The 15326-nt window shown below is 39.7% G+C and overlaps 1 protein-coding gene across 3 annotated transcripts in view; it reads left to right on the top strand.

Annotated features, from left to right (window-relative positions):
- LOC127969173 (ADP-ribosylhydrolase ARH1-like) overlaps positions 1-15326 on the top strand; it is a 465099-nt gene that overhangs the window by 101430 nt on the left and 348343 nt on the right. The window contains exon 5 of one of the 3 annotated variants that reach the window (XM_052570950.1): positions 14092-14198. The exons of 1 other annotated variant lie outside the window; for it this stretch is intronic. In XM_052570950.1, coding sequence (XP_052426910.1) covers positions 14092-14198 — 107 coding nt within the window. Of the gene's footprint in view, positions 1-14091; positions 14307-15326 lie in introns of all 3 variants that reach the window. One more of the 3 variants, XM_052570948.1, reaches the window with a different exon arrangement.

Raw genomic sequence — 15326 nt, 5'->3', positions numbered from 1 at the left:
GAGGAACTGACCGTATCCAGGACTTCAGGACGTCTGGTCTCCATGCCGCGAACTGGAGGGTCTTGTTGGAAACGGCCCATCTTGCTAAGGCGAGCATCCACTCGAAGTGCTAATTCGATAAGTCCATCGAGAGTAGTGGGAAGGTCCAGCATGTATATCTCCCTCTGGATACGGTCAGCCAACCCATGCAGGAATCTGTCCCACTGCGCCTCCTCGTTCCATCGGCACTCTGCAGCCAGGGTGCGGAACTGGATGGAATATTCCGACACCGAACTGTGACCGTGGCGGAGATCGGCGAGTAGTCTGGCCGCCTCCCTACGCGCCGCCACCTGATCGAAAACCTTCCTCATCTCCTCGGAGAGTGCCTGGAACGAGGCGCAGCATGGGTCTTGGTTCTCCCACACCACCGTTCCCCAGAGAGCTGCCCTCCCGGATAATAGCGTTAGTACAAACGCCACCTTGGATCGCTCTTGGTTGAACGTCTGAGGCTGTAGGGCAAAGTGCATCGAACATCGAGTAAGAAATGTTCTACAAAATTCTGGTTCACCTGCATAACCCTCTGGTGTAGGTAGTCTCCGTTCTCGCCACGGCTGCGGCTCTGGAGGGGAGGGTGGACTCGGCGGTGTGGGTGGCGCAGTGGAGACTCGTAGCTGTTGGATCTGCTGGCTGAGCTCGGACACCTGCGTCACAAGCGCTTGGACCCTTCCTGTGATAGAGATGTTCTCCTCCTGAGTGTCCATCCTCGCGATACTTGGGGCTGCAAACCCGTTCCATGTTGAAGCACCTGCTACATCCATAATGGGGGTCAGATCGTTCTGTTACGTAACACAGAGACAGGATGTAATCGCAAGGCGTGTTTATTAACCAAGCTCAAAAGTCAGGAAGTCACAGAAAATACAGGGCAACACAGGGGCGGACACAAGGCAGATGGCACGGTGACACAGGGACCTCGGTGGGCAACAATGATGGTGCTGCTTCGGTGGTGATCCCTCGAATCCCGGTGAGTGCGCAATCCTCGTGAAGGTGAAGGTAATAATCCAGAGAAGCGTGAAGATCCAAGACGACGACGACAACAAGAAGACTCAGGCAGGAACTAGGACACAGGAAACAGGTACGGGAGCACACCAGGGAGAAAAAACGATCTGACAACATGAAACACCAGTTACTGCACTTATATAGGCCACAAACAAATGAAACCAGCTGGCGCTGCTGATCATCGCTGATCAGTGACCACGCCCATAGACACACACATAACAACACGATAGACGAGAGAGAGAGAGTGAATTCATGAACCGTGACAGAGAGAGCAAGAAGCGCTTGTGTTGTTTGAAGACTGTGAGTGCGCGCGCGTAGTCGGACCTCTCGTACGCGCCGTCAGGCGCAGCAGTCATTCTATTCTACATCACTCACCGATCAAATTATGCTTTGACAGCCGCCAAAAAAAAGATCAATGCAGAAAAACCCCTGGATTGGTTATATAACGTTGGACAGAATGTTGATCCGGCCATCGCGTATATTCAGCGCACATAAGGTAAGCGTTTTGCAAACATTTTTTAGAGAAATAAAAACAGGTCGACGAATCGATGCGCATATTTTGCGTCAACGTATTTTTTGCGTTGACGTCATCGATGTCCCAGTCCTAATTGACACCCTTCACAAGGAGGGTAAGCCACAAACATTCATTGCCAAAAAAGATGGCTGTTCACAGAGTGCTGCATCCAAACATGTTAACAGAATGCTGAGTGAAAGGAAAAAGTGTAGAAGAAAATGATGCACAACCAACCGAGAACCACAGCCTTATGAGGATTGTCAAGCAAAATCGATTTAAGAATTTGAGTGAATCACAAGGACTGAGGCTGGGGGTCTAGGCATCAAGCGCTACCACACAGACATGTCAAGGAGTTTGGCTGCAGTTGTCGTATTCCTCTTGTTAAGCCACTCCTGAGGCATCTTACCTGGACTGAGTAGAAGAAGAATTGGACTGTTGCCCAGTAGTCCAAAGTCCTCTTTTCAGATGAGAGGAAGTTTTGTATTTCATTTGGAAACCAAGGTCCTAGATTCTGGAGGAAGGGTGGAGAAGCCCATAGCCCAAGTTGCTTGAAGTACAGTGTTAAGTGTCCACAGTCTGTGATTATTTGGGGTGCAAATCTGCTGGTGTTTGTCCATTGTGTTTTAAAAAAAAATCTCACTGCACCCGTTTCCCAATAACTTTTGGAGCATGTCATGCTTCCATCTGCTGTCCAGCTTTTTGAAGATTCCGATTTAATTTTCCAGCAGGATTTGGCACCTGCCAATACTGCCAAAAGTAATAAAAGTTAGTTAAAGTGCCATGGTGTTGGTGTGCTTAAATGGCCAGCAAATTCACCAGACCCCCATAGTCAAGTCAAGTCAAGTCATCTTTATTTATATAGCGCTTTAAACAAAATACATTGCGTCAAAGCAACTGAACAACATTCATTAGAAAAACAGTGTCAATAATGCAAAGTGACAGTTAAGGGCAGTTCATTATTGAATTAAGTGATGTCATCTCTGTTCGGTTTAAATAGTGTCTGTGCATTTATTTGCAATCAAGTCAACGATATTGGTGTAGATGAAGTGACCCCAACTAAGCAAGCCAGAGGCGACAGCGGCAAGGAACCGAAACTCCATCGGTGACAGAATGGAGAAAAAAACCTTGGGAGAAACCAGGCTCAGTTGGGGGGCCAGTTCTCCTCTGACCAGACGAAACCAGTAGTTCATTTCCAGGCTGCAGCAAAGTCAGATTGTGCAGACGAATCATCTGTTTCCTGTGGTCTTGTCCTGGTGGTCATCTGAGACAAGGTCTTTACAGGGGATCTGTATCTGGGGTTCTAGTTGTCCTGGTCTCCGCTGTCTTTCAGGGATGTAGAGGTCCTTTCTAGGTGCTGATCCACCATCAGGTCTGGATATGTACTGGATCCGGGTGACTGCAGTGACCCTGTGATCTGGATACAGACTGTTTCTGGTGGCTACGGTGATCTCAGAATAAGAGAAACAGACTAATATTAACGTAGATGCCATTCTTCTAATGATGTAGCAGGTACATTGGGTGGTATGGGAAGTGTTCCTGTTTACCTAATTGAGGCAGCCTAAAAATCCTTTAACAGATTTGGATATTAAAAGCATATTAGTATGTTATGTGTAAGTCAGGTTAAAGACATGGGTCTTTAATCTAGATTTAAACTGCAAGAGTGTGTCTGCCTCCCGAACAAGGTAGGTTATTCCAGAGTTTAGGCGCCAAATAGGAAAATGATCGGCCGCCCATAGTTGATTTTGATATTCTATGTATTATCAAATTGCCTGAGTTTTGAGAACGTAGCGGATGTAGAGGATTATAATGTAAAAGGAGCTCATTCAAATACTGAGGTGATAAACCATTTAGGGCTTTATAAGTAATAAGCAATATTTTAAAATCTACAATGTTTGATAGGGAGCCAGTGCAGTGTTGACAGGACCGGGCTAATATGGTCATACTTCCTGGTTCTAGTAAGAACTCTTGCTGCTGCATTTTGGACTAGCTGTAGTTTGTTTACTAAGCGTGCAGAACAACCACCCAATAAAGCATTACAATAATCTAACCTTAAGGTCATGAATGCATGGATTAACATTTCTGCATTTGACATTGAGAGCATAGGCCGTAGATATATTTTTGAGATGGAAAAATGCAGTTTTACAAATGCTAGAAACAGACCGTGAAGAAATATAGAGCTGAGTATCATAAGCATAACAGTGAAAGCTAACACCATGTTTCCTGATGATATCTCCCAAGGGTAACATATAAAGCGTGAAGAGTAGCGGCCCTAGTACTGAGCCTTGAGGTACTCCATACTGCACTTGTGATCGATATGATACCTCTTCATTCACTGCTACGAACTGATGGCGGTCATATAAGTATCAATCAATCAATCAAACTTTATTTCTATAGCCCTATTATTTCTATATAAGTATGATTTAAACCATGTTAATGCACTTCCATTAATGCCAACAAAGTGTTCAAGTCTATGCAAAAGAATGTTGTGGTCAATCGTGTCAAACGCAGCACTAAGATCCAATAAAACTAATAGAGATTTACAACCACGATCAGATGATAACAGCAGGTCATTTGTAACTCTAAGGAGAGCAGTCTCAGTACTATGATACGGTCTAAATCCTGCCTGGAAATCCTCACATATACCATTTTCTCTAAGAAAGAATATAATTGTGAGGATACCGCCTTTTCTAGTATATTGGACAGAAAAGGGAGATTCGAGATTGGTCTATAATTAACAAGTTCTCTGGGGTCAAGTTGTGGTTTTTTGATGAGAGGCTTAATAACAGCCAGTTTGAAGGTTTTGGGGACATATCCTAATGACAATGAGGAATTAATAATAGTAAGGAAAAGGATCCATGACTTCTGGAAGCACCTCTTTTAGGAGCTTAGATGGTATAGAGTCTAACATACATGTTGTTGGTTTAGATGATTTAACAAGTTTATACAATTCTTCCTCACCTATGGTAGAGAATGAGTGGGACTGTTCCTCAGGGGGTCTATAGTGCACTGTCTGATGCGATACTGTAGCTGACGGCTGAATGGTTACAATTTTATCTCTAATAGTATCGATTTTAGAAGTAAAGTAGTTCATAAAGTCATTACTGCTGTGATGTTGGGAAAAGTATTTAAAATGCTAGAAAAGAGAGAGTCCATAGTTTCTGTTACATCATCAAGTTGTTCTGAGGTTTTGGATATGCTAAGGAATTTGGATACATCAGGAAGATAGCAGTCTTTTGTGGTAGAAGTGATGGTTCTTCCATACTTGTAACAATAAGTAGAATTTACCATTTTGGCTATATGAAGTTTGCACAAATCTAAATAATGATCTGAGATATCATCACATGGCTGCATAATTTCAACACTATCAACATCAATTCCATGTGACAGTATTAAATCTAGAGTATGATTTCGACAATGAGTAAGTCCTGAAACTTGTTGTCTAACCCCAATAGAGTTCAGAATGTCTATAAATGCTGATACCAATGCATCTTTTTCATTATCAACATGGATATTAAAATCACCAACTATTAAAACTTTATCTGCAGCCAGAACTAACTCGGATGTAAAATCACCAAACTCTTTAATAAAGTCTGTATGGTGGCCTGTATACAGTTGCCAGTACAAACATAACGGGATTTATCATTAACATTTGTTTCTCTGGATAATGTTATATGAAGCACCATTACTTCAAACGAGTTATACTTGAAGCCTGCCCTCTGAGAAATGCTGAAAACATTGTAATAAATTGAAGCAATACCTCTCCCTTTGCCTTTTAGACGCGGCTCATGTTTATAACAGTAATCTTGGGGGGGGGTGGATTCATTTAAAATAATGTAATCATCAGGTTTTAGCCAGGTTTCTGTCAAACAGAGCACATCTAGATTATGATCAGTGATCATATTATTTGCAAAAAGTGTTTTCGTAGAAAGAGATCGGATATACAATAATCCAAGCTTTATCATTTGTTTATCCATATTGCATCTGTTTTTTATTTTTTTGCACCTCAATTAAATTGTTAATCTTAACTTGTTTTTTTTTTTTTTTTTGTATTTTCTAGTTCGGGGAACAAACACAGTCTCTATAGTGTGATATCTAGGTGAAAGAGTCTCTATGTGCTGAGAATTAGCTGACCTCTGTGACGTGAGGCAGCTAGCAGACGGTCAGTTTAGCCAGTCTGTCTGCTTCCTGACCTGGGCCCCAGTTAGTCAAGTATAAAAACTAAGACTATTTGCCATATTTCTAGAGAGAAGAGTGGCACCACCCCAGGAGGGATGAAGACCATCACTTTTCAACAGGTCAGGTCTGCCCCAATAGCTTGTCCAATTGTCTATGAAACCTATGTTATTCTGTGGGCAGCACTATGCTTAGCAGACCAGTCATAAGTGAACAGTGAGTACAAGAGAGGACTGAGTACACATCCCTGTGGGGCACCAGTGCTGAGTCTAAGTGAGGATGATGTTTAATTGCCAATTCTGACCACCTGGAGTCTTCCGGTCAGGAAGTCCAGGACCTAGTTACATAAGTGACTGTTAAGATCCAGATGATGGTGTTGGTGATGGCATAGCTGTAATCAACAAACAGCATCCGCACATAGGTGTCTCTTCCCTCCAAGTGTTCTATTGCAGAGTGTATGGCCATTGCCATGGTGTCATCAGTGGATCTGTTAGAATGGTAAGCAAATTGTAATGGGTCCAAGGTGTCAGGCAGAAAGGAGCAGATGAGGGATTTGACTAGCCGTTCAAAACACTTTAGCACTTTTTTTTTTTTTGGGAACAGGGATGATGGTGGTTTGCTTGAAGCATGTGGGGATCACTGTAAGTCTCAAGGAGAGGTTGCAGATGTTGGTGAAGACATCTGCTAACTGGACAGCACAAGCCCTCACGACACGTCCGTGTATGCCATCTGGACCTGGAGCTTTGCGGCCGTTGACTCTCTTGAAGGCCTTGCTCACTTCGTGTGTGGTTAAAACCAAGGGGCAGGTGTCAGTGTCAGCAGATATTTTCACAGCAGGAAATGTATTGTCGGCCTCAAAACAAGCATAGAATGCATTGAGCTCATCTGGTAAAGAGGCAGACAAAGACACACCACTGCTTTTCTTTCCTTTGTAGTCTGTGATGTAGCGTAGACTGCTCCACATGCGTTGGGGGTCAGAGCCATGATATTCTGACTCCACTCTGTCCTCTGTCTTGGAAATGATTTAATGTTAATGGATGGAACAACATCCTCTGTGCATTTGTTAATGTAGCCTGTCCAAAAGTCTGTGTATTCCTGTATGTTGTCTCCTGCTGCATCTTGGAACATCTGTCAGTCTGTGGAATCAAAGCAGTCCTGCAGTGTGGAGATGGCCTCTACATTCCATTTGTAGACTGTTTTAGTAACCGGTTTTTCCTGTTTGAGGCATTGTCTGTAGGCTGGTAACAGCAGTATGCTAATGTGGTCACCTTTGTCAAATGCTGGTCGGGGGAGGGGTTTGTAACTGTCCTTAAGTGTTGAATAGCAGTGATCTAATGTCTGATCACCTCTTGTGGGGAAATGTATGTGTTGGTAGAATTTGGGAAGAACTTTCCTCATATTCACCCTGTTAAAATCCCCAACAACGATAAAAGCAGAGTCAGGATGAGCAATTTCTAATCCGTTTATGGTGCTGTACATGTCGTCCAATGCTTTAGTTTTGTCCACGTGAGGCGTGATGTAGACCACTATAAGGATGATTGAATTAAACTCCCGCGGGAGGTAGAAGGGACGCACTTTAACGGAGAGCAGTTCAATCTCAGGGGAGCAGTGTGTAGATAAAAGTTTAGCGATCTGTCATGACGAAAAACTGAGAATCCAGGCGGTGTAATGGCCTTACAAAAGCAGTTACAAATGTCCCGTTGGTATGTTATTCTTGCATTAAGTTCGTCAAGTTTGTTATCCAGAGACTGTATGTTGGCTAACAAGATGGTAGGGAGAGGAGGATTAAAACTTCTTTTCGGCGATCTGCATAGAATTCCAGCACGCTTCCTTTTCCGACGGTGTCTTAGGACGCAAGCCGGCAACAGAGGGAGTGCATAGACGCTGAAGCTGGAGTTCAGAGGCGGCGTTGTTTCCGAACCGAAGTTTAAATTTGATCAGATGTCCAGTAGTCTGTACTGTCTGAGCAAAAGTAAGTATACTAAGTAACACAAATAACACAAAAAACACAAAAAACAGCAAAGTTTGCACAGAGCGCTCGTCAGCGACGCCATCGTAGCGGCACGCCGGAAGTTTGAATAAATAAGTACATGAACAAAACAGTGATTCTGTTCAAATTCCCTTTAAAATCATAAATGATTCCATTTGAGCTAAATTGACCTGTTTCCCTTACACTATAAGGCCTTGATGCTGCAGAAAGAGGAGCATTACTCAAATCTACCTTTATATAACACTGTACTGACATTTTTCTTTGTCAGAAACAGTTTAAACTATACTGCAACTTTGTGATTTCTTCACTAAAGCAGATTAATGCATTATGGTACCATTTAAGAAAGTGTATTTTTATTTTATATTATTTATGTTGAAACATTATTGGTTTGTGTTTTGTTTAGTTCAATTTCCTTATTAAGAAAATTGTAAACGTCATAAGGGGTGGTAAATTGAATGCCAAAACACCGGAAGAGGGAAGCGGGTCAGACATAATTGTTGACCACGTCATTTTTTCGCTAAAATCAGATCAAGTTTACACTGATACCATTTTAAGCATGAAATACATAAAGACTCTATCAATCATAATAGTGGTACTAATTCAAGCCCCTACTTTATCTGCATTTAAACAAGCCAGCAAATAGGGATGCAAATGAGTATCTCAAGTCACTCCCTATTCTAATCTGGAATATCAAATACACACTTTTAGGCTGCCAGTGTTTTAAACTCATAAACTTTGTTTTATCATGCCCTGCGTCCTCCACTAATTAAATGTAGCGAATCAACTCAAAGGAGAAATATGAATAATCAATAATAATTAGTTATGATTAATTATAAATATTTAGATCCACTGTAATTATTTACTTGACCTCTCAGTGTCAACTGTCTGTAAATTCTAATAATGAATAATCCTGTTTAAGAAAAATAACTTTCTTACTGTACAATACTACTCAGAACATGTAGCAAAAATCTGCATGACGAGGAACTCCAGTTATGAGCTAACAATGAACAACCTCAAGTGTGATACAAATAAGACTTTATTAACTACAAAAACACTTAAACTAGTCTAACATACACACAGACACATAGACACACACAGATAGGAAAGTTGGCATAGGAAAAAGGGTTAAAGCTTAAGCAGAAAAAAGAGGAGAAATAAAGACATGAAGCTATGGTACAATTTGATATTCAGCAGAACTACAGCCTAAAGGAAAAATCAGTGTAACACAGTTCTTTCAAAGGAAGAAGGAGACGGGAACCGACAGACAATCAAATCAAATTTTAATAATCAAATAAGCACAAAACAAACAAAACCAAAACAAATCCAGGCCTGGTCCTCTCTCCTCCTTCACTGTCGTCGCTCCTGTTTTATATATTTCCATCTCATATATATATATATATATATATATATATATATATATATATATATATATATATATATATATATGAACATTTATACCATATAAAAAATGCAGCCAAAAGATACCAAACATGGCATACCTGTGACCTCTGTTAACAATAGTTTGCAATTCTAAAATGTTAATTTAAAGAGCCACACAGATGGGAAATCAAAAATTACCTGTATTACAGTGTATGATGTAGCTGTCCATCAGTGTAAACAATGTGCAAAGTAATTCAACCAAAAAGTACATGATTTATAAAGTTATTGGCTTCTAAAGTAAGGAGTCGACTCTGAATCGCTGAAACGAGTCGTTATAGATTTCAAATCTTTTGCCCATCTCTATGTACGTAACGAGAACACTTTGCATAATAATCTCCGCCTACCGTCTTGGGAGAAACAAAACTCTGATCTGCCCCACCCCCCCACACAGCCGCTCTGGTTAGTAGTTGGTGTGATAGCATCATGTCGAGGAGACAGTTTGTTTTTAATTGTAGAGGCAAGTTTGTTTTATTTTCACTGCCAAAGAATGGAGATCAGAAGAACCAATGGCTAAAATTCATTTTACCACAATACCAGAACAGTACAACAAATCTCTTTTGTTGTGTTCACAACATTTCACTCATGACTGCTTTTCTAATCTCGGAGAGTTCAAGGCGGGATTTTCAAAGCGTTTGGCCATAAAAGAGGGTTCATTACCAACTTTATTTGGACCAAAAAAGCATCTCCGAATCACAACCTGTAAGTATGATTATGAAGTTATGTGTTTGTTTTCTCCCGAGCGTCTTACCAGTATGTCGCGCTAGCATTATATGTTAACCTTCTGGAGTCGATTAACGCGGATACGCGTTATGAGTCATTTTGCCCTGATAACCCCGAAAAGAACTTAAATTACACTTTCAGTTTTAATCGTACAGATAAGAGCAATACATCGATCGAATCTGTAAAGGGTCTACTTTTTTTTTGGATACAGACATAATAGCAACAAAACTTTGTGCACTTATACAATAAACATAACAAACAAGGTGTGCTGTCTGCAGCCTTTGTCTGCACTGATCTTCATTTACAAACACGTAATTAAAATGAGCTGTAACTCTGTGAATACTCAACAAAGAGACATGAGAGAGATATCTATAGAAAGCTTGACATGTCTACTTTAAAATTACTAAATTACTAAAATTACTAAAATTACAAGTGGTGCCAAAAGCAGATATTTTGTGATAAAGTAATCCATATGAAAACAACGCGATGTCCGTTTTTCACGTCTCCCTTCATTATATCTAATGTGACCACGCCCCCGCGCTGAATGCGCTATTCAGATTCAAACTGGGCTTGAATACGCCCACACAGAAGAAAAAGCAGCGAGTCTGTTCAAGTTTTTTTTTTTTTTTTTTATTGTTTGCTTCGCGATGAGAGGAATACGACATAATTCACCCCAAAAAGATGCTAACGCATTTTTTAAAAAGATGCTAACGCATTTTTTACTGTGAAGTTGTGTGCGGAACAACCAATCAAAACTATGTCAGTTGACCAATTAGAACACAGTATGCTACCGAAAAGTGGGGTTTAAGGAAATCTTTTGAACAGCTTCGCGCGAACCGTTTGGGGATCTCTGAGAATTGAGGTAATTTTAAAATGCTATTTTGACAAAATGAGTTTTTTAACCTTGCATGGATTTAAACCTGTTGTACAGGACTTATGAGATCTGACCACCATTAATGTATAGCTAAAGGAAGACAATGCTCAGATTGTCTGGACCCCTTTCTTGTCAAGGAAACAAATGTCTAAAAACTAGTGGTGGGCTGTTATCGACGTTAACGTGCTGCGTTAACGTGAGACTTTTATCGGATGATAAAAAAAATATTGCTGTTAATCTATTCTCAAAGTTGGGTTGGGAGCTGGGTGAAGCTATGATGACTTTCACCTTGATATTTTATATAACCCCCTGGCTGAGGCCAGCCGAAAAAGATGCTCAAGACAGTTGACTGGCCACTGCTGCGCATCGTCACGAAAGCTTATCTTTTTCAGGTGTTTTTAAGCCTTACCGCTTGTCGATTTAAACATTAAAGCTTCCAAACACAAGACGGGGGAAAGCTGAACAGAGAAGCTGGTTACTCGCGTGCTGTGTTCGGTTCGGAGAGAGAGCCGCGTATCATGGACAGCAACACTGAACCGAGCTCTCTTCTGTGAAGTTCTTCTCGAAGTCCCTCCTGCACCTGAACGAACAAATACAAATCCCAGTTTGAACTAACAAAAAGATGTCAAAGAGCCCAATTCAGTACTCGCGGGGTTCTGGTGTTCAGGGCTCACGCAGAGAAAGGCGTCTCAAAACACTTGAACGTCGAATTTGCTTATTTTTGCTCTTGTGCTGACAAATAAAAACAAAATATGTCAAAATATGCACCACGGAAATTATGCTCGAAAAAACTGTCAGTTATTTCTTAAGTGAAAGTAAACAGTTGAGGAAAAAAATGGGATGTGTATTATATTGGATCCGTTCATCATCTCTTAAAGTGACCGCCCCTAATTTATCTACTGGCTGCTGTAATGTTAATCCAAGAAAATGAAAATCACTCACTGCCCTTGTGCATTACTTTGTAGTCAAACCAAAAATTATTCAGATACCAGATATAATTTTTTATATATATATAGCAAAACGGTAATAATGTGAGAAATGTTGAAGGTGTCCGAATAAATGTAGGTTTGAGTGTATATTTCATTTTTTACATTGAAGACTATGCAGTGCTATTTTACATTTAATTATTTGGTTTCTGTACCTTGACACCTACAAACTTGAAAAAAAACTTAAACATTGTGTAAATAGCACAAATAAATAAAAATAAACTTAAAATACAAATTAAACAATTTCAAACAGGCCCACTGATACAAACTTCACCTGGCCCCTGCTGACCCCAACTACAGCCCTGCTCACGCCTGTTTCACACATAATCCATCTGCAGTGCTTATGCAGTCTGTGTGTGTGACGTATGTGGTGCAGCACGGACTCGATGTGCTTTCACACAGGACGTGTTCGCGACGCATCGCTACTGGAACGCTACTGGAATCCGTTGACATGGGTACGTAATAGCCTTCAAGATCACAGTGAAATTAATCTAGATTAAAAAAATTAATCTATGCCCACCTCTACTAAAAACCTATGTCAACATTAAGTGAAGTGATAATGTGATCCCACAACAGAGGACAAGTCTTGCAAAATAGCCCCGGTCATCAGAAAAGTAATAATGAGCTAATTATGTGACATCGACATCCTGAGTCAGTTAACCTGTCAACCGCGCTGCTCGCTGCTAAATGGGAGCTGATTAAATTAACTTTGATCACAAGATCCCAAACCCAGGAATCATCAACAATTAATGGACCACAAAAAAGGGTCCATTTTGCGTGTCCCATCTTATGTGTTGCTTGTGCTTTCCATGACAGAATCTTCAAAGTTAACCTATAATCTATTGAGTACCTCAATAAATTCTTGTTTCATATGTAAAGTAATATTGTCTTGTGTGGCGTATTTTAAGATTAAACTTTGCCCAGATCCTGCACTACCTAGCTCGCAGCATATAAATTATCATGCTTTTTTATTCTCATAGTCCATGAAGTAATCTAAACAGAATTATAAGGATATACTGAATTTAAGATCAGTTGACGAACTGTTGATGTATAAACTAATTAAAGTTGGAATCAGTTCAATTAAAGTAATTTGAGACTTTAGATTCAATTCTTCTTTAAAGAAAAGAGCTAATATTTCCTTACAACTGTATAGTATAAGGGTACATTTGGCTGTTTCAAAGTTAATTTAGAGTGAAAACTCCACATTCCATCGAGCTGTAAAACAAGCTTGATGGAATGTAGAGGCCTGTTCTGCCTTTATGAAGGTGATAGTTGCATTTCAGGGGACGGGTCCATAGACCCTATGGTTAGATGAAGGGGCCGTTAGATATTATTTGTTAAATAAAACAAATAGTTGTGTGTGTGATTAGTACAAATGCTATACTAGTGACTAGGCTATGTTTTTCTCCTGTCAGACCTCCATGAAATGAGAAACGAACCGGGAATGCACGTCAAAGGAGGTGGAATTTCAGAACACACCCACCAATTGTGTAATCGCCATGGACCAATTGAAGCTCAAAGGTGTTTAGGATCCAAAACGAATTCCCCCAGAAAGGTTGCTTAGGTCAGCTATTTCGAACTATCGAAACAAACTCAAAACGAAATTAGTTTCGGCCTGATTTTGTTCGAAATTAATGTCATGTATATTGGGCCCTTAAGTAAACTACACTTTTTGTTACAAGCAAGCAGAAGGCAGGAGAAAAAAACAGCTATTAGTCAACCTACACCTTCTGACTAAAATCAGGCTGGTCTCAAATGTGACATTAGGGCCCCAATGGATGGAATCAAAATATTTGTGATCAATTTTTGATTAGAAATACAGTCTAAATTTAATAATCACTTGAAATTGGAGTCAGATTAAGCACATAGATGGACTACAATGGAAACTAAATCCTGATAAATTAAGTGAAATTTGCAGAAGTGCAAATAAAAGACAGAACAGGCAGAATACTTTCAACCTGTGTTCGAAATGTAAAAAAAAAAATAATATTTCACTGGGGATGGTGTGGTCAGTTGGTTTTTCAATGAGGTGGGATGGGGGGGTATGTCCCTGTTGCTAATTTTACATTATGATTATAAAATTTGTCTTATGTTTAAAAGGTTTTTATATAATGACAAATTAGCCTTATTAGAAATAGCCTTAATGAATGAACTATTTTTATAAAGCTTTTTTCTTTCTGGTGCCTGAAATGGAGGCATTAAAATCACCTTTTTATTAATGCAGTTAAAACTGCTTATTAACTGTTTATAATGCATATGTAAATGAGTTAGTATTCATCCATGAACACCTTTATAAACCCTTTACAAAGGGAACCTTAGGTTAAATTTTTACACATTTTTTCTTCTCTCCATTCTCAAGGTATTTGGATCTAAGAGGATTGTCTTTGGGGACTGGTCAAGTTACTTGGCCTGACAAGTATGGGCCAGAAGAACGAGATGAGGCCTACAAGAGCTTCAGTCTTTCAGGTTGGGCTGGTCGAAGTGGTCATGATGCTCCAATGATCGCTCTGGATGCCCTCTTAGGGGCAGGCTTTGACTGGGAGGAACTCATGAGTCGAGCAGGATTTCATGGAGGTCATCTTACTAGATTTTAGAATGAACTATAACTAGTTTGTATTTAGTATGTAAAAACTAGGATGGGATAAACTATGCATGAAGTGAGGAAATGAGCATGAATGTGTCAATATCGCCATAGAGTGCCTTTCAGCTCTCACGATACTAACACATTTTGGTCTTAAAGGTGCAATAGGTGATTGTCTTCAGAATACTTTTTTGTTATGCTGGTTGAAAGTCTCGTCCCAATAGCAATCATTAAGTTAAGTGGTTTAAATGTATTTATGTAGTCTGTGGGAGGCGTAGGACCAAGAAATGTTTGTCCTTTCGTACCTGCCTGTCAACATATGTATTTGCATACTATTGTACTCAGTTCCCACAGACGAGATATGTCATATATATATTCTGAAAGGTATGCTATCCATTTGCTAAACAGGGTTATTTGTTTAGTTTCAAATTATAAAAAGACAAAATATTTTATGTAAACCATGGGTTTTCAAAGAAACTTTTTTATTATTATTTGGAGAAAACTGATATTTGGATGTAGTTTTTTTTTGTTTGAATTTTGCCTAGCAAATGAAGAATGCCAGAAGAAAATCCAAAAGGAGTAGGTTTTAATGATCACATTGTATGTGAACAAACACATACATAACACTATGATACTTTAAGAATCGACCAACATGAACTAAAGAGACCAGGTTTATAAAGACAAGGGAAGAAATAATCAATCCTCTAAACAAGTAATCAATTAACTAAACAAGAAAAGAAAAAATGACCAAATAAGGAAAATTCAAAAGGAACAGGAGAACAGAAGTCCATGAATGTGACATTAGTCTAAAATAACATACCATTTGATAGTAATTTTTATGTTATCATGGCAAATGAGTTATGTTCTGGACACCAAAAGGCACCCTACAGTGATATTGACCTGAACATTTGCAATACTGACACTGTATCAAGAGGATGAATCCACATAAAAATATTGGACCCAATTTTTTTTAAGTGTATAAGTATATATTAACATTTAAATTATATTTCATG

This window comes from Carassius gibelio, chromosome B12 (assembly GCF_023724105.1).
Source record: "Carassius gibelio isolate Cgi1373 ecotype wild population from Czech Republic chromosome B12, carGib1.2-hapl.c, whole genome shotgun sequence".
Lineage (NCBI taxonomy): Eukaryota > Metazoa > Chordata > Actinopteri > Cypriniformes > Cyprinidae > Carassius > Carassius gibelio.
This window is presented reverse-complemented; position numbering and strand designations above follow the sequence as displayed.